This window comes from Pseudorasbora parva, chromosome 4, assembly GCF_024679245.1.
Source record: "Pseudorasbora parva isolate DD20220531a chromosome 4, ASM2467924v1, whole genome shotgun sequence".
Taxonomy (NCBI): Eukaryota; Metazoa; Chordata; class Actinopteri; order Cypriniformes; family Gobionidae; genus Pseudorasbora; species Pseudorasbora parva.
Window position 1 is genome coordinate 837,325 of NC_090175.1, and position 24,163 is coordinate 861,487.

At 44.9% G+C, this 24,163-nt stretch overlaps 3 protein-coding genes across 5 annotated transcripts in view; all 3 read right to left on the reverse strand.

The window, feature by feature from the left end:
* The window catches only part of LOC137072594 (general transcription factor 3C polypeptide 1), a 31,523-nt gene extending 14,137 nt beyond the window's left edge, over positions 1–17,386 (reverse strand). For 2 of the 3 annotated variants that reach the window (XM_067440438.1, XM_067440437.1), the window contains exons 1-23: positions 13,177–13,572; positions 12,559–12,655; positions 12,352–12,475; positions 12,104–12,274; positions 11,746–11,861; positions 11,117–11,351; positions 10,890–11,044; positions 6,514–6,617; positions 6,269–6,422; positions 6,047–6,150; positions 5,749–5,897; positions 5,483–5,674; positions 5,260–5,405; positions 4,878–4,975; positions 4,494–4,590; positions 4,242–4,422; positions 2,964–3,063; positions 2,751–2,886; positions 2,307–2,388; positions 1,992–2,153; positions 1,704–1,849; positions 828–970; positions 634–715 (exon numbers count right to left, since the gene is read on the reverse strand). In XM_067440438.1, the coding sequence (XP_067296539.1) occupies positions 634–715; positions 828–970; positions 1,704–1,849; positions 1,992–2,153; positions 2,307–2,388; positions 2,751–2,886; positions 2,964–3,063; positions 4,242–4,422; positions 4,494–4,590; positions 4,878–4,975; positions 5,260–5,405; positions 5,483–5,674; positions 5,749–5,897; positions 6,047–6,150; positions 6,269–6,422; positions 6,514–6,617; positions 10,890–11,044; positions 11,117–11,351; positions 11,746–11,861; positions 12,104–12,274; positions 12,352–12,475; positions 12,559–12,655; positions 13,177–13,394 (3,192 nt within the window). In that variant the 5' untranslated portion in view covers positions 13,395–13,572. Of the gene's footprint in view, positions 1–633; positions 716–827; positions 971–1,703; positions 1,850–1,991; positions 2,154–2,306; positions 2,389–2,750; positions 2,887–2,963; positions 3,064–4,241; positions 4,423–4,493; positions 4,591–4,877; positions 4,976–5,259; positions 5,406–5,482; positions 5,675–5,748; positions 5,898–6,046; positions 6,151–6,268; positions 6,423–6,513; positions 6,618–10,889; positions 11,045–11,116; positions 11,352–11,745; positions 11,862–12,103; positions 12,275–12,351; positions 12,476–12,558; positions 12,656–13,176; positions 13,573–13,903; positions 14,048–14,380; positions 14,558–16,227; positions 16,417–17,114 lie in introns of those variants that run through there. The other variant, XM_067440439.1, reaches the window with a different exon arrangement.
* A 999-nt stretch (positions 17,387–18,385) lies between these two features.
* LOC137072612 (axin-1-like) lies at positions 18,386–19,120 on the reverse strand. The gene is made up of 2 exons (XM_067440474.1): positions 19,070–19,120; positions 18,386–18,994 (listed from the first exon to the last, which is right to left on the reverse strand). The coding sequence occupies exons 1-2, from the start codon at positions 19,112–19,114 to the stop codon at positions 18,710–18,712; spliced, it is 330 nt and encodes a 109-aa protein (XP_067296575.1). The 5' UTR covers positions 19,115–19,120; the 3' UTR covers positions 18,386–18,709.
* LOC137073660 (axin-1-like) lies at positions 19,119–23,243 on the reverse strand. Its single transcript, XM_067442368.1, has 3 exons — positions 22,483–23,243; positions 19,880–19,989; positions 19,119–19,150 (listed from the first exon to the last, which is right to left on the reverse strand). Exons 1-3 carry the CDS (start codon positions 23,241–23,243, stop codon positions 19,119–19,121), a joined length of 903 nt encoding a protein of 300 aa, XP_067298469.1.
* Between the last annotated feature and the right edge of the window lie 920 nt (positions 23,244–24,163).

Consider the following 24,163-nt stretch of genomic DNA (forward strand, 5'->3'; position numbering starts at 1 on the left):
CGCTTGCCAATCGCAGCTTTCTGAAAAGCTGAAGGAAAAGTGTAAGGAGTAAAAATGCATGAAGCAGTCGGGAAAACTAAAGAAAACTAAAAGGTTTTGTTTCTGAACGGAAGGAAAAGTTTTAAGACTTTGGTAAATTAAATTTAAGACCTAGGATGAAAATCTGGGCGTTTTAAAGACTTTTTAAGGCCTTAAATGTAACTTTCTGAATTTAAGACTTTTTAAGACCCCGCGGGAACCCTGGAACTGACAGGGGCTAGATATGCAAATCTTATCCAATCCTAGCCGTGGGCGTTTACTTCCAAGTCTCCAGGGACACGCCCATCAGAGTTCAGGAGAGAGCCTTAAAACCAGTGTAGAAAATAGCCTATTACTAATTAGTTATGATTTTTTTTAATGTAAAAACCACACGAACATCATTAGTTGACCTCAGACAACAGTATAAAAAAACAAAAAAGCCAGTTCATGACACCTTTAACACTGTGAAGCTGCTTTAAAACAATCTAGAAAGCGCTTTATAAATAAAGTTGATTGATTGATTGATTGATTGAGTTGATCTCCAGCACAATCGTATAAAGACTCTGAACTCAAGACATTTATCACGAGTTGATCACACTCAGACTCGCGTCTCACCTTCGCGTCGTTATAGTCGCCGGATTGGTTCATGAACTTGGCCATCAGCTCTCTATCCTGATACATCTCCGCCAGACAAATCCTGCAAACCCATCATACACACATACTTCAGTACGCAGAGTCTCTCTGTGTGTGTGTGTGTGTGTGTGTGTGTGTGTGTGTGTGTGTGTGTGTGTGTGTGTGAGTGTGTTCACCTGTAGTTCAGGCAGGTCTGCGGGTTCTTCATGATGTAGCGTGAGCGTCGGCTGACAGACAGAGATGTTTTATCCAGAGATAACTCAAACTCAGCGTGCAGCACGTCACGAACCACGGTCCAGGGCACGAACGGCCTCTTCAGCTACACACACACAGAAACAGACACACACACACACACACAGGTGAAAAAATGAGAAATGATAGCTGAAAGTGCTGATAGAAATGGTTTAGTCTTAACTAACAGACGTAATAAAAAACAAGATCTAGCACCTGTTTATTTGACGATCCATTTTTACATCGCTATCCAAAACAAAACCTGTGTTTGACCGTGACGTCCTTCTACATCTCAAACTCAGTCTACTGGAGGCTGACTCTGGGTCATTCCACGACTCATCCCATCTGCTCAGTCTTTATTATTACCCGTTCTTCAACATGAACAGTTCTTGATAAAATAGGGTTCTCTTGCCTACTCGATTTTTTTAAAATATAGCCTATAGAAATTAAATCATTATGCAAAAATGAATGATTTTAATTGAATTTAAAATAATAGACTAATTCACAGGCCATAACCAGGTCAAACAGAACAGGGAACTAAACTCTAGTGGGGAAATAATCTTTTTGAGACATTTTGCAAACAATATTTGCATTAGCACCAGTGGTCTAGTGGTAGAACTTTAGTAAACCGTCTCAAAGGTTCAGAGATTTAATCCGCTCTCATGTATTTTCTTTTTCATTAAAGAAGTGTTGTAAATGTGTGCATTTAGTTTTGTGATTTCAATAGTCTCTCTCCGCAACAGCATTAAGCATAGATCGACTTGCTTGTGTGTGTGTGTCTGTGTTAGAGTGTGTGTGTGTGTGTGTGTGTGTGTGTGTACCTTGCGGTTGAGGAAGTGGCTGGCGACGCGGCACAGCATCAGCAGACTGTCCTCCATGTGTGTCCAGGCCACTCGCTGTCTGGTCATCTTAAGCAGAGCTCGCTGGTCTGTCTCATCCTGCGCCTGACTCTGCCTGCTCGCTCGCACTGACACACACACACACACACACACACACACACACACACACACACACACACACACACACACACACACACACACACACACAAACACACGTCCTGTTGAGCTGCATGCATCCCCACAGTATTATAATGGCAGTCAGTGGCAGACCTCTCTTCTTCTTGCGTGCCGGTGTTCTTTCTTTCCTGGGCCTGTTGCGCTTCAGGTTTCGTCCTCCACACACCTCCTGATTCCTACAGGACGGCTCGCAGCTCAGACGCACATCCTCCTCCAGCACAGCAGGGGGCGCCACCTGCGGTCCGCTGAGAGCCGCTGCACACACACACACACGCACACACACGCACTCTCTTAGTGCTGGAATGGGCAATCACAGGTATGCTGAAAGTGTGTGTGTGTGTGTGTGTGTGTGTGTGTGTGTGTGTGTGTGTGTGTGTGTGTGTGTGTGTGTGTGTGTGTGTGTGTTACCGGGCGGTTTGGGCAGAGGGTGTTTGGACAGCAGGTTCCTCAGTCTGACGGTGTGATGAGTTCCTCCTGTATCTTCAGCGCTCTGACAACAACACAAACGCATTATCACAGTGCAGCAGTGCTCACGGCACATTGTGTGTGTGTGTGTGTAGGGCTCTACATAGCTCATTTGTATTTGCGCCTGAAAGTTACTGCGTGTGAATGTGAAAAAATATTTAGGTGCACCGGTGCAAGTGACCCGATCGATTCTCACGAATAGATGTGTAATAGTGCCACAATAGTGTGTGTGTGTGTGTGTGTGTGTGAGTGTGTGTGTGTGTGTGATGGGTAAGTTTAGGGGCAGTGTAAGGGGATAGAAAATATGGTTTGTACAGTATAAAAAGCATTACGCCTATCGAATGTCCCCACAATTCACAAAAAAAAAAAAAACGTGTGTGTGTGTACCTGTTTGTTTGAGTTGATCAGGTGACTGGTCCAGGTCCAGTTGCGCTTCAAGTGGCCGTAAAAGCACGAGTCCAGTCCGCCGGCGCCCTGCCCGTCTCCAGGGGTAACACCATCATCCACCACATCACAACTGCCCCTAGCAACCAAAAACAGCTCCATCAGCCAATCAGGAGACGGACGGTCCAGCCTGAGCCAATCAGAGCGCTGACTCACTGTAGCGTGTGCATCAGCCGGGTGTTGCGCTCCATCGTCATGCCGACATCAGCCTCGCCTCCCTGAGCGCTTCCTTCCCCAGGGCGCGGCCGGATCACACCTGGAACACACGATCTGGTGACTGTGGCTGTACCGTTTTAGTACAGAAACCAATGTGAAATGATTGGAGCTTTGTGACATGGTGCATTATCCTGCTGGAAGTAGCCATCAGAGGATGGGGACATGGTGGTCATAAAGGGATGGACATGGTCAGAAACAATGCTCAGGTAGGCCGTGGCATTTAAACGATGCCCAATTGGCACTAAGGGGCCTAAAGTGTGCCAAGAAAACATCCCCCACACCATTACACCACCGCCACCAGCCTGCACAGTGGGAACAAGGCATGATGGATCCATGTTCTCATTCTGTTTACGCCAAATTCTGACTCTACCATCTGAATGTCTCAACAGAAATCGAGACTCATCAGACCAGGCAACATTTCTCCAGTCTTCAGCTGTCCAATTTTGGTGAGCTTGTGCAAATTGTCGCCTCTTTGTCCTATTTGTAGTGGAGATGAGTGGTACCCGGTGGGGTCTTCTGCTGGTGTAGCCCATCCGCCTCAAGGTTGTGTGTGTTGTGGCTTCACAAATGCTTTGCTGCATACCTCGGTTGTAACGAGTGGTTATTTCAGTCAAAGTTGCTCTTCTATCAGCTTGAATCAGTCGGCCCATTCTCCTCTGACCTCGAGCATCAACAAGGCATTTTCTCCCACAGGACTGCTGCAGACTGGATGCTCTTCCCTTTTCACACCATTCTCTGTAAACCCTAGAAATGGTTGTGTGTGTAAATCCCAGTAACTGAGCAGATTGTGAAATACTCAGACCGGCCCGTCTGGCACCAACAACCATGCCACGCTCAAAACGGCTTAAATCACCTTTCTTTCCCATTCTGACATTCAGTCTGGAGTTCAGGAGATTGTCTTGACCAGGACCACACCCCCAAATGCACTGAAGAACTGCCATGTGATTGGTTGATTAGATAATTGCATTAATGTGAAACTGAACCGGTGTTCCTAATAATCCTTTAGGTGCGTGTATTTTGGATATTTCACTCTATGTAAATATATTGTGTATATTGTCCTGTTTAACACTGTGAAGCTGCTTTGAAACAAATGTCATTGTAATTATTATATTCCTATATAAATAAAGTTGACTTGACTTGTCTTACCGGACAGAAGAGCCACAGAAGTGTGTGTGTGTGTGTGTGTGTGTGTGTGTGTGTGTGTGTGTGTGTGTGTACCTAGAGGTGTGTTGAGACACACACACAGCAGGTCGAACCAGTAGTTCTCCACATCCTGAGCGGCGGTGAACTCGTAGTGTCTCCTCTCGAACGGCCGGATGGTCTCGATGGCCATGTTATAGTGCGGGTCGCACACCGTCGTGTCCACGATTTTGGCCTTGGTCTTCAGGAAGACGAACACCTGACACAAACATGCTCTTAATATAACACACACATAGCACCTGTGGCGTGACCATGCGACATCCCGCTCACCTGGTCCTTATCCATGAACTTCTCCGTGGGTCCGAACTGCAGCAAGCCCATGAAGCACAGCCTCTGGAGACTCTCGTGGAAACTGAAGATGTACTTCCTGTGTGAGGGAACACATTGGCAGAGTGACATTATGAGACAATACGTGTGTGTGTGTGTGTGTGTGTGCATGCATGCTTGTTTATATTACCAAATGTCCCCACAATGTAATATCACCAGCGAACAGTCCACACAATGTAAATGGATTTATCAACATACTAAATTATGTTTTTTTTGAAAATGTAAAAATGCAGATTGTTTCCTGTGATAGTTTGTGTGTGTGTGTGATGGGTAGGTTTAGAGGCAGTGTGTGTGTGTGTGTGTGTGTGTGTGTGTGTGTGTGTTTGCCTCCTGTGCAGCAGCTGTCTCTTCATATCAGCAGGGAGGAATCTGATCAGATAATGTTTCTTCACCGGATCATTCAGGTACTCCTCCAAACCGTCAACCTAAAAACAGCACAACCACAACGTTACTGCGCCAAATTATGATATATATATATTTCAGAAACCCGCACTGTGCTCTGATTGGTCGGCAGGAGTGGTGTGTTTTGATTGGTGTTTGGGAAAAGTCCCGCCCCTTACCATAACTGCCTGTCTCAACACATGACGAACTCAACCAGCCCCACAACATTATGCTGCCGCTTATTATTGTGAAGTGTCGGTTCCCGGAATGAAATTCAAGATGGCGGCGTTTCAGGAGGAGAGACGCTAAAGATGGCGTGTGTTTGTACCTGATAGTTGACCTGCACGACCTGCATGAAGATGCTGAGCGGCAGCGACACCAGAACGTCACTGATGAGGGCCCATCCGTACCCGAAGTCTTTATGCAGCGGGATGGGAGGGATGTACCTCTTCCAGTTGTTCTCCTTCACGTACACTACACACACACACACACACACTTGAGTGTTTGAGAGGCACTCGTCTCATGTTAGCACCCTCTGACCCCAGACTGACCTTTGAACCGGGCTTCCGTCTGCGCGTCCTCAGGGGTCTCCGGGTCGGACTGGGGCGGAGCATCAGGAAGCGGGTCGGCTGGAGCGGCTCTTCTGATTGGATGGCCGTAAATCAGGTACCAGAGGAAGGAATGCACGATTCGCAGACGAGGCATCTTGGGCTGGAACCCCATGGAGCGGCCGAGTCCTGGAACTGACACACGAGACCCGACGGTCAATGTGAAGCGCTGAGTGTGTGTGTGCGTGTGTGTGTGTGTGGCTGCGCACCGAGGACGGGTTTGAAGGATTTGAGGGCTGTGACGCCCATCTTCTCCGACACCTTCTTCAGGCTCTGAGCCGGACGTGAGGAAGATGAAGCTTTATTCTCCTTCTCCTTCTTCTCCTGGGCCTTTTCTTTTTCTGTCTGAGTGTCGACACTGGGAAACAAAAGCGATCAGAGGTTTGACACACATCTCTTCTGCTGCAGAGGAGCGAGATGTCTGGTGTGTGTGTGTGTGTGTGTGTGTGTGTGTGTGTGTGTGTGTGTGTGTGTGTGTGTGTGTGTGTGTGTGTGTGGTTCTCTCACCGAGCTGCGGAGGCCGAGCTGGACATGCGCATGCGGATCTGCTCTATGGCACTTTTGACCAGCGGGTCGTCAGGCGTAACGGAGGGATGAACCACGAACTCAACCTGAGACACACACATTTATTAGCTGTGGAGTGTGTGTGTGTGTGTGTGTGTGTGTGTGTGTGTGTGTGTGAGAGAGACCTGTGTGTGTGTGTGTGTGTGTGTGTGTGTGTGTGTGTACCTTCTTCTGTACTCCGTCCTGTATGACGATGGTCCTGTAGAGTTTGAGTAAACCCTCTCGAGACAGTGAGCGGATCAGCCTCACCACACTCTTCTTACACACTTTAGTGCTCACGCCATCCTTCTTCTCCTCCTCCGTCAGAAGCTTCTGCAGCCTGCCCCACACACACACACACACACACACACACACAGGTGGTTATCTGACATACAGCGGATGAGCTCATTAAGAGAGTGTAAAAGTCTTACGAGTAAAAGCCCTCGATGATCTTGCTGCAGCGCACGGCCTCGATGATCATGTTCTTGCGCTTCAGCAGTCGGTACGTCTCGTGAATTTCTGCCTTCTTTGTATTCTGCAGAAATAGTTATTATTATCGTTATAGTTAACGTTAACATTCTCATCGCTATTGTTATCGTTGACATCATCGTTATAGTTATCGTTAACATTCTCTTCGTTATTGTTATTGTTGATATCATCATTATAGTTATCGTTAACATTCTCTTCGTTATTGTTATCGTTGATATCATCGTTATAGTTATCGTTAACATTCTCATCGTTATTGTTATCGTTGATATCATCGTTATAGTTATTGTTATCGTTGATATCATCATTATAGTTATCGTTAACATTCTCTTCGTTATTGTTATTGTTAACTATCTCATCGTTATTGTTATCGTTGATATCGTTTTAGTTATCGTTAACATTCTCTTCGTTATTGTTATCGTTGATATCATCGTTATAGTTATCGTTAACATTCTCATCGTTATTGTTATCGTTAACTATCTCATCGTTATTGTTATCGTTGATATCGTTTTAGTTATCGTTAACATTCTCTTCGTTATTGTTATCGTTGATATCATCGTTATAGTTATCGTTAACATTCTCATCATTATTGTTATTGTTGATAACATCGTTATAGTTATCGTTAACATTCTCTTCATTATTGTTATCGTTAATATTCTCATCGTTATTGTTATCGTTGACATCGTTTTAGTTATCGTTAACATTCTCGTTATTGTTATCGTAGACATCATCGTTAAAGTTAGCATTAACTTTCTCATCTTATTGTTATCGTTGACATCATTGTTATTCTCATCGTTATTGTTATCGTTGATATCATCGTTAACATTCTCATCGTTATTGTTATCGTTGACATCATTGTTATAGTTATCGTTAACATTCTCATCGTTATTGTTATCGTTGACATCATTGTTATAGTTATCGTTAACATTCTCATCGTTATTGTTATCGTTGACATCATTGTTATAGTTATCTTTAACATTCTCATCGTTATTGTTATCGTTGATATCATCATTATAGTTATCATTAACATTCTCATCGTTATTGTTGATATCATCATTATAGTTATCGTTAACATTCTCATCGTTATTGTTATCGTTGACATCATTGTTATAGTTATCTTTAACATTCTCATCGTTATTGTTATCGTTGATATCATCATTATAGTTATCGTTAACATTCTCATCGTTATTGTTGATATCATCATTATAGTTATCGTTAACATTCTCATCGTTATTGTTATCGTTGACATCATTGTTATAGTTATCTTTAACATTCTCATCGTTATTGTTATCGTTGATATCATCATTATAGTTATCGTTAACATTCTCATCGTTATTGTTATCGTTGATATCATTATAGTTATCGTTAACATTCTCATCGTTATTGTTGATATCATCATTATAGTTATCGTTAACATTCTCCTCGTTATTGTTATCGTTAACTTTCTCATCGTTATTGTTATCGTTAACATTCTCATCGTTATTGTTATCGTTGACATCATTGTTATAGTTATCGTTAACATTCTCATCGTTATTGTTGATATCATCATTATAGTTATCGTTAACATTCTCATCGTTATTGTTGATATCATCATTATAGTTATCGTTAACATTCTCATCGTTATTGTTATCGTTAACTTTCTCATCGTTATTGTTATCGTTAACATTCTCATCGTTATTGTTATCGTTGACATCGTTTTAGTTATCGTTAATATTCTCGTTATTGTTATCGTTGACATCATCATTAAAGTTAGCATTAACTTTCTCATCTTATTGTTATCGTTGACATCATTGTTATAGTTATCGTTAACATTCTCATCGTTATTGTTATCGTTGACATCATTGTTATAGTTATCTTTAACATTCTCATCGTTATTGTTATCGTTGATATCATCATTATAGTTATCGTTAACATTCTCATCGTTATTGTTGATATCATCATTATAGTTATCGTTAACATTCTCATCGTTATTGTTGATATCATCATTATAGTTATCGTTAACATTCTCATCGTTATTGTTATCGTTGACATCATTGTTATAGTTATCTTTAACATTCTCATCGTTATTGTTATCGTTGATATCATCATTATAGTTATCGTTAACATTCTCATCGTTATTGTTGATATCATCATTATAGTTATCGTTAACATTCTCCTCGTTATTGTTATCGTTAACTTTCTCATCGTTATTGTTATCGTTAACATTCTCATCGTTATTGTTATCGTTGACATCATTGTTATAGTTATCTTTAACATTCTCATCGTTATTGTTATCGTTGACATCATTGTTATAGTTATCGTTAACATTCTCATCGTTATTGTTATTGTTGATATCATCGTTAAAGTTAGCATTAACTTTCTCATCTTATTGTTATCGTTGACATCATCATTAAAGTTAGCATTAACTTTCTCATCTTATTGTTATCGTTGACATCATCATTAAAGTTAGCATTAACTTTCTCATCTTATTGTTATCGTTGACATCATTGTTATAGTTATCGTTAACATTCTCATCGTTATTGTTATCGTTGACATCATTGTTATAGTTATCTTTAACATTCTCATCGTTATTGTTATCGTTGATATCATCATTATAGTTATCGTTAACATTCTCATCGTTATTGTTGATATCATCATTATAGTTATCGTTAACATTCTCATCGTTATTGTTATCGTTGACATCATTGTTATAGTTATCTTTAACATTCTCATCGTTATTGTTATCGTTGATATCATCATTATAGTTATCGTTAACATTCTCATCGTTATTGTTGATATCATCATTATAGTTATCGTAAACATTCTCATCGTTATTGTTATCGTTGACATCATTGTTATAGTTATCTTTAACATTCTCATCGTTATTGTTATCGTTGATATCATTATAGTTATCGTTAACATTCTCATCGTTATTGTTGATATCATCATTATAGTTATCGTTAACATTCTCATCGTTATTGTTATCGTTAACTTTCTCATCGTTATTGTTATCGTTAACATTCTCATCATTATTGTTATCGTTGACATCGTTTTAGTTATCGTTAATATTCTCGTTATTGTTATCGTTGACATCATCATTAAAGTTAGCATTAACTTTCTCATCTTATTGTTATCGTTGACATCATTGTTATAGTTATCGTTAACATTCTCATCGTTATTGTTGATATCATCATTATAGTTATCGTTAACATTCTCATCGTTATTGTTATCGTTGATATCATCATTATAGTTATCGTTAACATTCTCATCGTTATTGTTATCGTTAACTTTCTCATCGTTATTGTTATCGTTGACATCGTTTTAGTTATCGTTAACATTCTCGTTATTGTTATCGTTGACATCATCGTTAAAGTTAGCATTAACTTTCTCATCTTATTGTTATCATTGACATCATTGTTATAGTTATCGTTAACATTCTCATCGTTATTGTTATCGTTGATATCATCATTATAGTTATCGTTAACATTCTCATCGTTATTGTTATCGTTGACATCGTTTTAGTTATCGTAAACATTCTCGTTATTGTTATCGTTGACATCATCGTTAAAGTTAGCATTAACTTTCTCATCTTATTGTTATCGTTGACATCATTGTTATAGTTATTGTTAACATTCTCATCGTTATTGTTATCGTTGATATCATCGTTATAGTTATCGTTAACATTCTCATCGTTATTGTTATCGTTGATATCATCATTATAGTTATCGTTAACATTCTCATCGTTATTGTTATCGTTGATATCATCATTATAGTTATTGTTAACATTCTCATCGTTATTGTTATCGTTAACTTTCTCATCGTTATTGTTATCGTTGACATCGTTTTAGTTATCGTTAACATTCTCGTTATTGTTATCGTTGACATCATCGTTAAAGTTAGCATTAACTTTCTCATCTTATTGTTATCGTTGACATCATTGTTATAGTTATTGTTAACATTCTCATCGTTATTGTTATCGTTGATATCATCGTTATAGTTATCGTTAACATTCTCATCGTTATTGTTATCGTTGATATCATCATTATAGTTATCGTTAACATTCTCATCGTTATTGTTATCGTTGATATCATCATTATAGTTATTGTTAACATTCTCATCGTTATTGTTATCGTTAACTTTCTCATCGTTATTGTTATCGTTGACATCGTTTTAGTTATCGTTAACATTCTCATCTTATTGTTATCGTTGACATCATTGTTATAGTTATCATTAACATCATCGTTATAGTTGTCGTTAACATAATCATTGTTGTTATCGTTAACATCATCGTTATAATTGTTGTTAACATCATCGTTATAGTTGTCGCTATCATGGACTGTACCTCCGTCAGCACCTCCACGATCACAGGCAGCGGCTCCTCGGAGTGTTGTGATTGGCTGGCGCTGGTGCTGGGGGCAGGGTCAGCATCCTCTGTATTCTGGCCAACCGCAGCCTTCTTAGAGGCTTTAGCCCCGCCCGCTCGCGCCGAGGGTTTCTCTGAACGACACAAAAACGCATGAAAGCCAAACTCACAGTAAGTGCATGTGTGTGCTGTGATTGGCCACTCACTTCTCTGGGGCGTGGCTTTAGTTCTGGAGCTGAGCTTGGCCTGTTTGAGGGGCTGTGTGTCCTGCGCTCCAGCCTCCTCTACACACTCCGGCTCAGGTGCGCTCAGGTGTGTGACGCGCAGGTGTTTGCTGCGCTGCTGCTCTTTGGTGAACTGCAGGCTGAGCTTACTCTGCTCCACAAACTGTTTGCTGATGTATTTGGTGGTTCTCTGCCGCCCCTCGTCCTCCATGAAGCCCTGAGACACACACACACACACACACACACACACACACACACACACACACACACACACACGTCACGCTCGTGTTGCGGTGACCTGTGCATGCTCACCTGTGTTACCCAAGCGGCTCCTTCCGCGATCTCTCTTGAAGCGGATACAGAAGTAATGCAAACTGCAGTTCCTCCACTGGCCACTAGAGCGGCTCCAGAAGGAGCAGAATCTCACTGAGCTCATGTTAAAATGTATATAACTTTACAGCATGTTTACAGCCTGGTACAAATTGTGGCACACACACACTCAGCGGGGCTTACAGCTCGACTCTACTTTACGCTTCAGGGCAGCTCATCGGAATCCTATGGGTGACGTCACGGACACTACGGCCATATTTTTTTACAGTCTAAGGTGTTACCTTGATCATGTTGATGCGCTCCAGAAGTCGGCAGATCATCCGGCCCTCTAGTTTTCCGATGTTAAGTCTCCCTCTGAGGGCGGACTGAGAGATCCCTCTGGTCCCGGTCGACACCACTGCAGCAGCCAATCACAGCACAGAGATCAGTCATGTGACTCAAGGGCCGTTCACAACTATAACAGTGAGTTTTAAAGGGACAGCTCAGCCAAAGTAGCTCATGACTAATACGGCAGAACTATCACTCCTCCCACTAGAGGATGACTTTAGCGGGAGTAAATCATGGGGCCATGTTCATTCTGGGTGGACTATCCCTTTAATAAGCGCAGCTGTAAGTATGTTAGGTCATGTGACTCCTGACCGATGTCGTAGGCTTGCGTCAGCACGTCCCGCTCAATGATGCGTGGCTCCGCCAGGACGCTCCTCTTGGCTTCTCCATCTTCATCATTATTCTCATCATCCTCCTCCTCCTCTGTATCCTTCTGTCCATACGGCTTCAGCAGCTTCAGACAGCGCACGAACACGTCAGTGCCTAACAGCCAATCACAGCAGAGAGAGCGGTCAGCGGGCGCTTGGGTCACCTGATGTCACGTATGCACGACCTCTGACCTCTCAGGGTTTTGAAGGGGCCTCCGGTGGGGTCGAGCTCCTTCAGAGGGATCCTCATCAGGGTCACCATCTTAGCGGCGGTCATGTACTGGTACACACGCTTAAAGGTGCGCTCGCTGACACGCTACACACACACACACACACACACACATGCGCGCATTAGAGCAGGACGAGAACTTCCTGTGACATCATCAGGGTCATGCTCACCAGCTGCTCGCGGATCTTCATCATCACGCCCATCTTATCAGGAAGCTCAGACAGGAGGTTAGAGGTCGACTCCATCAGGATATCATACTTACTCCGCCTGACACACACACACACACACATTATATGATTGATCTATAATGTGAGAGGGGCACCGCAGTGCACTGCACTATGTGTATCTGATATGAATTAAACATGTCGGCCAATTATACTTGAGTGTGTTGTTACTGCTGCTTCCATAGACCCCAGTGTGTATTCCACACACTCTAAATGTATTGTTGTACTAGTGCTTATGTGTATTTAGATGTTTGACACCTAAAATAAACATGCGGAAGAAAACACTGCATGATATATGTCAAGTATTGAGCATGTCTGGCTCAGCCAAAGTTAGAGTCTGGTAGTTATACCTCTAAACATTCCGGTGTGTGTGTCCGTACTCTCAGCGGCACAGAAGGACAAATCCCACACGTGTGTCCGCTCAAAGGGTGAAGAGAGATGGGCACAAAAAATGAACAAAAGTCGCGCCCCACTTGTCATGTCTCTGTTCCCCACACTTTAAGAATTGCTGGTTTAGGGGCAGTGTGTGTGTGTGTGTGTGTGTGTGTGTGTGTGTGTGTGTACCGGTCCACATGGAAGCGCCGCAGCAGCAGCAGCAGAGAGTGTTGTTGAGCTCCAGAGGGAAGGCGAGCCACATGAGACTGTAGCGTGATCAGCCCGTGTGTGTGTGTGTGTGTGTGTGTGTGTGTGTGTGTGTGTGTGTGTGTACCGGTCCACATGGAAGCGCCGCAGCAGCAGCAGCAGAGAGTGTTGTTGAGCTCCAGAGGGAAGGCGAGCCACATGAGACTGTAGCGTGATCAGCCCGTGTGTGTGTGTGTGTGTGTGTGTGTGTGTGTGTGTGTGTGTGTGTGTGTGTGTGTACCGGTCCACATGGAAGCGCCGCAGCAGCAGCAGCAGAGAGTGTTGTTGAGCTCCAGAGGGAAGGCGAGCCACATGAGACTGTAGCGTGATCAGCCCGTGTGTGTGTGTGTGTGTGTGTGTGTGTGTGTGTGTGTACCGGTCCACATGGAAGCGCCGCAGCAGCAGCAGCAGAGAGTGTTGTTGAGCTCCAGAGGGAAGGCGAGCCACATGAGACTGTAGCGTGATCAGCCCGTGTGTGTGTGTGTGTGTGTGTGTGTGTGTGTGTGTGTGTGTGTGTGTACCGGTCCACATGGAAGCGCCGCAGCAGCAGCAGCAGAGAGTGTTGTTGCGCTCCAGAGGGAAGGCGAGCCACATGAGACTGTAGCGTGATCAGCCCGTGTGTGTGTGTGTGTGTGTGTGTGTGTGTGTGTGTGTGTGTGTGTGTGTGTACCGGTCCACATGGAAGCGCCGCAGCAGCAGCAGCAGAGAGTGTTGTTGCGCTCCAGAGGGAAGGCGAGCCACATGAGACTGTAGCGTGATCAGCCCGTTCCGGTCCAGCGTCCTCCTCAGGTAATGCATCTTCCCTGCGTCCATCCTGACCAATCACAGCACACACTCACATCAGCACCTGAAGATCTGTGTGTGCACCTGAAGATGTGTGTGCACCTGAAGATGTGTGTGCACCTGAAGATGTGTGTGCACCTGAAGATGTGTGTGTGTGTGTGTGTGTGCACCTGAAGATGTGTGTGCACCTGAAAATGTGTGTGCACCTGAAGATGTGTGTGCACCTGAAGATGTGTGTGCACCTGAAGATGTGTGTGCACCTGAAGATGTGTGTGTGTGTGTGTGTGTGCACCTGAAGATGTGTGTGTGTGTGTGCACCTGAAGATGTGTGTGCACCTGAAGATGTGTGTGTGTGTGTGTGCACCTGAAGATGTGTGTGTGCAGGTCTCTCTGCAGCTCCCCCTGCCAGCGTGCTCGGCCCAGCCGCTCCAGGATGCAGTAGCACAGATCGGGCAGCTTGAGCTCAGGGTTCCCTTCTGGACCAATCAGAGCTCGGTACCGCAGCTCAGCCGACGCCACCATCACCAGCCGCTCGCCCCACCTGCAGAGACACGGGTCAGTGAGTGTGTGAGAGAGAGAGAGTGTGGAGTAAACAGTGATGTTATCAGCTTATTTTAATTTATCATAGAGAGACAATGTTGGCAGATCAGTATTATAGTTTATAGAATTAAATAAGACCTAATAAATATATTTTATTTGAATAACTTTGATCATAATGTTAGTGTCCCCAACTGAGCAAGCCAAGCCAAAGGCGACCAAAGGAACCCAAACTCCATCAGGGCATGATGGAGAAAAATAAACCTTAGAGAAACCAGACTCAGTTCTCCTCTGGCCTATGAACACACAGGTTGTACTTCCTGGTTCTAGTAAGAACTCGAGCTGCTGCGGTTTGGACCAGCTGGAGTTTGTTTATTAAGCGAGCAGGGCAACCACCCAGTAGAGCATTACAATAATCTATCTATCTATCTATCTATCTATCTATCTATCTATCTATCTATCTATCTATCTATCTATCTATCTATCATGGACCAGCTGGAGTTTGTTTATTAAGCGAGCAGGGCAACCACCCAGTAGAGCATTACAATAATCTATCTATCTATCTATCTATCTATCTATCTATCTATCTATCTATCTATCTATCTATCTATCTATCTATCTATCTATCTATCTATCTATCTATCTATCTATCTATCTATCTATCTATCTATCTATCTATCTATCTATCTATCATGGACCAGCTGGAGTTTGTTTATTAAGCGAGCAGGGCAACCACCCAGTAGAGCATTACAATAATCTAGCCTTGAGCTCATGAACGCATGTACTAACTGTTCAGCATTTTGCATTGAAAGCATGTGCCGTAATTTAGATATATTTTTAAGATGATAGAATGCGGTTTTACAGATGCTAGAAACGTGGCTTTCAAATGAAAGATTGGTATCAAAGAGCACACCCAGGTTCCTCACTGACGACGAGGGCTTGACAGAGCAGTCATCAAGTGTTAGACAGTATTCTCGGTTACTACTTGTGGAGCTTTTCTGTCCAATAATTAAACATTCAGTTTTATCTGAATTAAGTTGCAGGAAATTACTATTTATCCAATTTTTTATATCAGCTCTGCATTCCGTTAATCTTGTGAATTGGTAGGTTTCGTCAGGGCGTGAGGAAATATAGAGCTGAGTATCGTCAGCATAACAATGAAAACTAACGCCATGCTTCCTAATGATATCTCCCAGTGGAGCAGATACAGGGTGAAGAGCAGCGGTCCTAACACTGAGCCTTGCGGTACCCCATACTGAACTTGTGATCGGTGTGACATCTCTTCATTTACTGCTACAAACTGATAACGGTCAGATAAGTACGATTTAAACCATGCCAAAGCAGTTCCACTAACGCCAACATAATTTTCGATTCTATTCAGAAGAATATTGTGATCGATAGTATCGAATGCAGCGCTAAGATCGAGTAACACTAATAGAGAGATACATCCACTATCAGATGATAAGAGTAAATCATTTGTAACTCTAATGAGAGCAGTCTCAGTGCTATGATACGGTCTAAATCCTGACTGGAAATCCTCACAGATACCATTTCTTTCTAGAAAGGAGCATAGTTGTGAAGACACAGCCTTTTCTAGTATTGTTCATAGAAACGGTAGATTCGAGATTGGCGTGTAATTGACTCTGTGTGTGTGTGTGTGTGTGTGTGTCTCACCGGGTCTGGGCCTCCTCCAGTGCTAGCGGAGCGCGGATCTGCTCGCTCACGTCCTGCCGCGTGCTGAAGAACACACAGGAGCCCTGCAGGCCGCTCGGGTCATCCGTCAACACACACACCGGATACACATCCAGCGGATCCGCCTCACGCATCTCATGGATACCTGTGTTCCGGTCCACCTCCACAAACCTGCACACACACACACGGAGAAACACACACACAGATCAATCAATCAGCTTTATTTATATCACGCTTTTACAATGACGATTGCTTGAGAGAGAGAGAGAGAGAGAGAGAGAGAGAGAGAGAGAGAGAGAGAGAGAGAGAGAGAGAGAGAGAGAGAGAGAGAGAGAGAGAGAGAGAGAGAGAGAGAGAGAGTAAACGCCTCTAATGTAATAAATCTAAACATGACTAGCTTTTATAACATCGTTAAAACATTTGAGCAACTTCACCATATTAATCTTTAATCATATTTCACACACTTCATGAAAACTGGAAAATCATGTTTTGGTAAATCAATATTGTGTTATAAGACGTAACAAGACTACAAACTCAAACTCATTCAAACTTTAAAAACACACACCTGACTTTAACGTCAAATTCAGTCATATTTTTATTTTTGGGGGTTAGGGTAACTTGGGTCAGTTTCAATTTAGCATAAATGGCATCTTTGTTATCATAATTTCAAGTCCTAATCTTGACCTTTTATGTCAATTTCGACGTCTTATGTCATGTTTTGGCCATAATAAGGACTTTTTAAGTCATAATTTCAACTTTGTCAGTGTCAACTTATGTCATAATTTAGCTGTCATCATTACCACTAACAGTAAAGCTATTTCCAACAGCACAGCCGTAAAGCCCGTGTAAGTGCGGTAAAGCGTCGGTACCGGTCGTGCAGCGCGACGGTTCTGCGGCTCTCCGGCAGCAGGTAAAAGCGGACCGCGTCGCTCCGGATTAAGCTGCTCCAGATGAACTGCTGCGTGAGCGGATCCAGATTCAGACCGAACTCCGGCTGCCGAGTGCGCAGTCTCATCCACAGCGTCTGAATGCTGATCCCGTCCAAACCCTCCAGGGCCACCTCATCCAGAACCGCGTCCAGCGGGTCCATCACTATCGCTGTCTGAGAACACACACACACACACACACACACACGAGCGCGCGCTTCCGCTGCCCCTCCGCAACACTGACACCCGCCGCGCGCCTCCGGTACTACTGCACACAGTAAACAAAACACGACATACAACAGAGAAGTCAAACTAAAGCTAACGAAAGGCTTTCGTTTAACATCTAAAATAACAAATGTATGTTTTTCAAAAACACAAAAGGTTTGACCCTGCACCACAAACCTTAAGGGTAAATAATAATATCACAAATAATATTTCATTGATGTATGGTTCGTTATTAGGACAGTATTTGAAAATCTGGAATCTGAGGGTGCAAAAACAATTTAAATATTGAGAAAATCTCCTTTAAAGTTGTCTAAATTAAGTCATATTGCTACTAATAATACATGTGTGATATGAAAATGTACTAAATATCTTCATTGAGCATGATCTTAATATCTGATTGAAGATAGAAATCTTGCTTCCGAACAGAAATAAGATTATTTTTCTCACCCCATTGGCAGATCATTTTGCCTGTTTTAAGCAAAAACTCTCTTCATTTAGATTTAGTTCTTTCCAGAGAAAACAAGAAAAAATATCTCATGTCGTTTTACTGATCTAGTAAATGCATCTTGATTTAAGAATATTTTTTAGATATTTGGACTGGAAACAAGACAAAAATACTGAGGAAGAAGAGCTTTTTTTTTTGCAGTGTAATGTTGGGTCACATTTTAAAACGCTTTTATTGTTTTCTTTCTCTTTATTGTGCAGTTGTGTTGTAGAACAGGTGAAGAAACCATTCAAACAGAGTCTCCAATGACTTTATTCAGCAGCAAACTTGGCTTAGGCTTGGTTGTGTTTATGGGGCGCAGTATAACATGTCTTGATATTTTATTTATTTTTTTAACACTGTATTTTTCTTCTATCCTCCCTTTATTCCACACCGCTGTCTGTGCTTTGAACGGCTCGTTTGCTTCCTGCTTCTATGAAGCCCCTCCCTCTGAAAAACGCAGTGGTCTTAGATTGGTTAGATGGCCAAATGTAGTTTCCTGTATTTTGATTGGCTGAAGTCCCAAGCACAGGTTAAGGCCACGCCCCTTCCCATTACGGGCAGAAGTCACATCTGCGGAGACTAGCGAGGGTTTATGATGTCACCAACCCAGGAAGAAGATCGTTGTAGTCCAAACCGGCCATTTTTGTAGGCAATAAACTGCGGTAACTTTAAAAGACAATATCTCCGTTTGCAGTGAACTTTCAGCGCTGTAACTTTGCAGAGACTGTTAATGCTCAAGCAGCGACATTACACACTAACTAAAGTTACACAAGTCACATCGCATACAACCGCCCCTTTAAATAAACAGACTTTGAGGAAAGCCGGATCATGACGGATCGCTCGTTCTCTCCACTCTGGCGATGATCTTCCGCTCAAATGTGGGCAAGATGGCGGCGTCCTCGCGGATCTCCTCGTAGACCGCGCCGCACTCGAACTCTGCGCTCGCGCTCTGGAAGTAGAACCGGAATGGCCCTCTGCGGGTCAGCAGGGATTTAAAGCGGCCCAGGGTCACGGCAGGGTCACCGCACACACACGTCCTGTACGGGATCGCGTCTCCGCTGTAATAATACACCACGGTCACACACCTGCTGGACATGCCACGTTCTTCTTCCTGTCAGAACAGGAAGTTGCACATCAATAACCTGTAGAGTACACAGCTAACACACAGTGTGTGACAGTAACTCACGCGAGTGTCTTGAGTCTGTATCTGCAGCTCCTGCAAACGCCTCATCAGTTCAGCTGCGAAGGTGTGTGGAGTCATCTTCACCTGTTACACACACACAGAGAATAACGAGCACATATCACACACCTGCAGAACATTGCCCTAAGAATCTTCTTCCCATAGTGCATCCTGGGGCCATGTGTTCCCCAGGTAAGCCACACACACACACACCCGGCCATCCACGTGATGTAGAAGAACACGTGATTCCTCAGACCAGGCCACCTTCTTCCATTGCTCCGTGGTCCAGTTCTGATGCTCACGTGCCACTGTTGGTGCTTTCGGCGGGGTCAGAGGTCACCCTGACTGGTCCATACGCCTCAAACTGAGCTGCTCTGTGTATTCTGACAGCTTTCTATCAGAACCAGCATTAACTTCTGGAGCAGTTTGAGCTCCAGTAGCTCGTCTGTTTGATCGGACCCCACGGGCCAGCCTTCGCTCCCCACGGTCATCAATGAGCCTTGGCCGCCCATGACCCTGTGGCCGGTTCTCCACTGGTCCTTCCTTGGAGCACTTTTGATAGATACTGACCACTGCAGACCGGGGACAGCCCACAAGAGCTGCAGTTTTGGAGATGCTCTGACCCAGTCGTCTAGCCGTCACAATCTGGCCAAACTCGCTCAAATCCTTACGCTTGCCCATTTCTCCTGCTTCACACACATCAACTCTGAGGACGAAATGTTCACTTGCTGCCTAATATATCCCACCCACTAACAGGAGCCGTGATGAAAAAATCAGTGTTAATCACTTCACCTGTCAGTGGTCATAATGTTATGCCTGATCGGAGTACATTCACATTGAATTGACTCACCGGTGTGTGTGGCAAGTGTGTGTGTCTCTTGTCTTTGTCTCGTGTTCTGTGTCGATGACACACGTGACGCTCCTGTCTGTTGAGGGAAACACACGTCAGTGAACATGATGACTGCATGGAGCTCACCTCACTGCATCTCACCTGGCTCTCACTGCATCTCACCTGACTCCCACCTGGCTCTCACTGCATCTCACCTGACTCCCACCTGGCTCTCACTGCATCTCACCTGGCTCTCACTGCATCTCACCTGACTCTCACTGCAGCTCACCTGGCTCTCACTGCATCTCACCTGGCACTCACTGCATCTCACCTGACTCTCACTGCATCTCACCTGACACTCACCTGGCTCTCACTGCATCTCACCAGGCTCTCACTGCATCTCACCTGACTCTCACCTGACTCTCACTGCATCTCACCTGGCTCTCACTGCTTCTCACCTGGCTCTCCCTGCATCTCACCTGACACTCACCTGGCCCTCACTGCATCTCACCTGGCTCTCCCTGCATCTCACCTGGCTCTCCCTGCATCTCACCTGACACTCACCTGGCCCTCACTGCATCTCACCTGGCTCTCCCTGCATCTCACCTGGCTCTCCCTGCATCTCACCTGACACTCACCTGACTCACTGCATCTCACCTGCACTCTCACCTGACTCTCACCGCATCTCACCTGCACTCTCACCTGACTCACTGCATCTCACCTGACACCCACCTGGCTATCACTGCATCTCACCTGGCTCTCACTGCATCTCACCTGACTCTCACTGCATCTCACCTGGCACTCACTGCATCTCACCTGGCTCTCACTACATCTCACCTGGCTCTCACTGCATCTCACCTGACTCTCACTGCATCTCACCTGACACTCACTGCATCTCACCTGACACTCACTGCATCTCACCTGACACTCACCTGACTCTTACCTGACTCTCACAGCATCTCACCTGCATCTCAACTAACTCTCACCTGCATCTCACCTGACTCTCACTGCATCTCACCTGACTCTCACTGCATCTCAACTGACTCTCACCTGCACTCACCTGACTCTCACCTGCATCTCACCTGACTCTCACTGCATCTCACCTGACTCTCACCTGGCTCTCACCTGACTCTCCCTGCATCTCACCTGCACTCACCTGACTCTCACCTGCATCTCACCTGACTTTCACTGCATCTCACCTGACTCTCACGGCATCTCACCTGCATCTCACCTGACTCTCACTGCATCGCACCTGGCTCTCACTGCATCTCACCTGACTCTCACTGCATCTCACCTGGCTCTCACTGCATCTCACCTGATTCTCACTGCATCTCACCTGACTCTCACCTGGCTCTCACCTGACTCTCCCTGCATCTCACCTGCACTCTCACCTGACTCTCACTGCATCTCACCTGACTTTCACTGCATCTCACCTGACTCTCACCTGGCTCTCACCTGACTCTCCCTGCATCTCACCTGCACTCTCACCTGACTCTCACTGCATCTCACCTGACTTTCACTGCATCTCACCTGACTCTCACGGCATCTCACCTGCATCTCACCTGACTCTCACTGCATCGCACCTGGCTCTCACTGCATCACACCTGACTCTCACTGCATCTCACCTGGCTCTCAATGCATTTCACCTGATTCTCACTGCATCTCACCTGACTCTCACCTGGCTCTCACCTGACTCTCCCTGCATCTCACCTGCACTCTCACCTGACTCTCACTGCATCTCACCTGACTCTCACTGCATCTCACCTGACTCTCACTGCATCTCACCTGACACTCACCTGGCTCTCACTACATCTCACCTGGCTCTCACTGCATCTCACCTGACACTCACCGCATCTCACCTGACACTCACTGCATCTCACCTGACACTCACCTGGCTCTCACTGCATCTCACCTGACACTCACTGCATCTCACCTGACACTCACTGCATCTCACCTGACACTCACCTGACTCTTACCTGACTCTCACTGCATCTCACCTGCATCTCAACTGACTCTCACCTGCATCTCACCTGACTCTCACTGCATCTCACCTGACTCTCACCTGACTCTCACTGCATCTCACCTGACTCTCAACTGACTCTCACCTGCACTCACCTGACTCTCACCTGCATCTCACCTGACTCTCACTGCATTTCACCTGGCTCTCACCTGACTCTCCCTGCATCTCACCTGCACTCTCACCTGACTCTCCCTGCATCTCACCTGCACTCTCACCAGACTATCACTGCATCTTACCTGCACTCACTCCAATTCACCTGCATCTCACCTGCATCTCACCTGACTCTCACTGCATCTCACCTGCATCTCACCTGATTCTGACTGCATCTCACCTGACTCTCACTGCATTTTACCTGCACTTAACTGCACTCACTGCATCTCTGCATCTTACTGCACTCCCTGCATATCACCTGCATCTCTGCATCTCACTGCACTCCCTGCATCTCACCTGCACTCACTGCATCTCACCTGCACTCGCTGCATCTCACCTGCATCTCACTGGATCTCTGCATCTCACTGCACTCGCTGCATCTCACTGCACTCGCTGCATCTCTGCATCTCTGCATCTCACCTGCACTGCCGATCGTCTGGACACTTCTGAATGGCTGCATTGTGGAGCGGGAGGGTCTCCTTCTCAGGCTCCTCCCCCTCCGAGGGCATGGCTTGGCTTCCTTTTAATGTTGTCTTGTGGTTTCCCGGTGCCTGGACAGTCTGAGTGTGTTTCAGGTACACGTCTGACCTGAGAAACAGTGGGAACAGGTAGTCCTGTAACACGGCCTGCACCTGTGCATGTGCCTGCTCAAACAGGCCGGAGTCCAGCTGCAGCCGCTGAATGGCATCTCGCACCGCACACCTGGTCTGGGCCGTGATCCTGTGAGACACAGCGGCGGCGCCGCGCTCGGACAAGTAGCAGCGGTACATGGCTTTGGCCAGCTTTAGGCGTCGCTCCACCGCACTCTCGGGAACCTTCTGGAAGCCGCAGCAGGCGAACCAGAAATCCAGGAGCGGAGAGCAGCCTAGAGTCCGCAGGAAGTTCTGAAACAGGGCCGTGCCATCGCGGTCATCCAGCAGGGTGAGCAGTGTCTCAGCCCACGGCTCATACGGGCCTTCCCATGATGCACTGCCCTCGGGCTCGAACCCCAGATCCAGCTCAGAGCGGCCGTCCCATGATGCACTGCCCTCGGCCTCAAACCCCAGATCCAGCTCAGAGCGGCACGGTGTGAGGCCTGGAGACTCTGACCAATTAGACGGAGTATTACTGGAGAAGCACCCGCCCCCATGACCCTCTTCACCCGGCACAGGAGGGCGGGGCGCGTCACTATGGTAACTCATGATGTCATTGGAGACTCCTGAGGAGTGAGATAATATCATATGAAATATAATTTAAAAAATATACATATTAAATATATGGGTGATTCTTAGACTATAGGCACGTTTAATTTCTTTTGTCATATTTTTACTACCTTTCTAATATGATTTTGTTATACTTTTCCTTGTAGGTGTCAAAATCACTTGTTTTCAAAAAATGTTTTCTCCTTGTTGCACACCCAGACCTTTTAAATTCAACAATGAAAATACAGTTTAAAAATATGACTTTTATGGTAACTATTAATGCACCTGACAAACTGGTAAAACTAGTTACAAAAATGATCTTGGGTGGCATAAATTATTCAATTTTTCATCCAGACGGCGTCTCTTTCAGGGAAGACCTTGCCTTTTCCAACATGACAATGCCAGACCACACACTGCATCAATTACAACATCATGGCTGCGCAGAAGAAGGACCCGGCACTGAAATGGCCAGCCTGCAGTCCAGATCTTTCACCATTAGAAAACATTTGGCGCATCATAAAGAGGAAGATGCGATAAAGAAGACCTAAGACAGTTGAGCAACTAGAAGCCTGTATTAGACAAGAATGGGACAACATTCCTAGTCCTAAACTTGAGCAGCTCGTCTCCTCAGTCCCCAGACGTCTGCAGACTGATATAAAAAGAAGAGGGGATGACACAGTGGGAAACATGGCCACGGCACAACTTTACTGAGATGTGTTGATGCCATGGAATTTAAAATAAACTTATTTTCCCTTAAAATTTTAGATTTTCTTATATTGACATTTGAAACTTCCACATCATTGCATTCTGTTTTTATTCACAATTTGTACAGTGTCCAAACTTTTTTGGAATTGTGTTTGTAAATAATAGCTGTATTGAGATGTTGTGGAAATGACATTTGATCAGTGCAGCTCGGAAAG

What these genes read in the sequence shown, in the direction of transcription:
- LOC137072612 (XM_067440474.1), bottom strand. Translation starts at nt 19,114, where the DNA reads ATGAGGCGTTTGCAGGAGCTGCAGATACAGACTCAAGACACTCGC. An exon ending in TACAGACTCAAGACACTCGC is followed by an intron (nt 18,995 to 19,069) that starts GTGAGTTACTGT and finishes CTGTTCTGACAG; the next exon opens with GAAGAAGAACGTGGCATGTC.
- LOC137073660 (XM_067442368.1), bottom strand. Translation starts at nt 23,243, where the DNA reads ATGAGTTACCATAGTGACGCGCCCCGCCCTCCTGTGCCGGGTGAAGAG. An exon ending in CCAGACGATCGGCAGTGCAG is followed by an intron (nt 19,990 to 22,482) that starts GTGAGATGCAGA and finishes TTCCCTCAACAG; the next exon opens with ACAGGAGCGTCACGTGTGTC. An exon ending in TGTGAATGTACTCCGATCAG is followed by an intron (nt 19,151 to 19,879) that starts GCATAACATTAT and finishes TGTGTGTAACAG; the next exon opens with GTGAAGATGACTCCACACAC.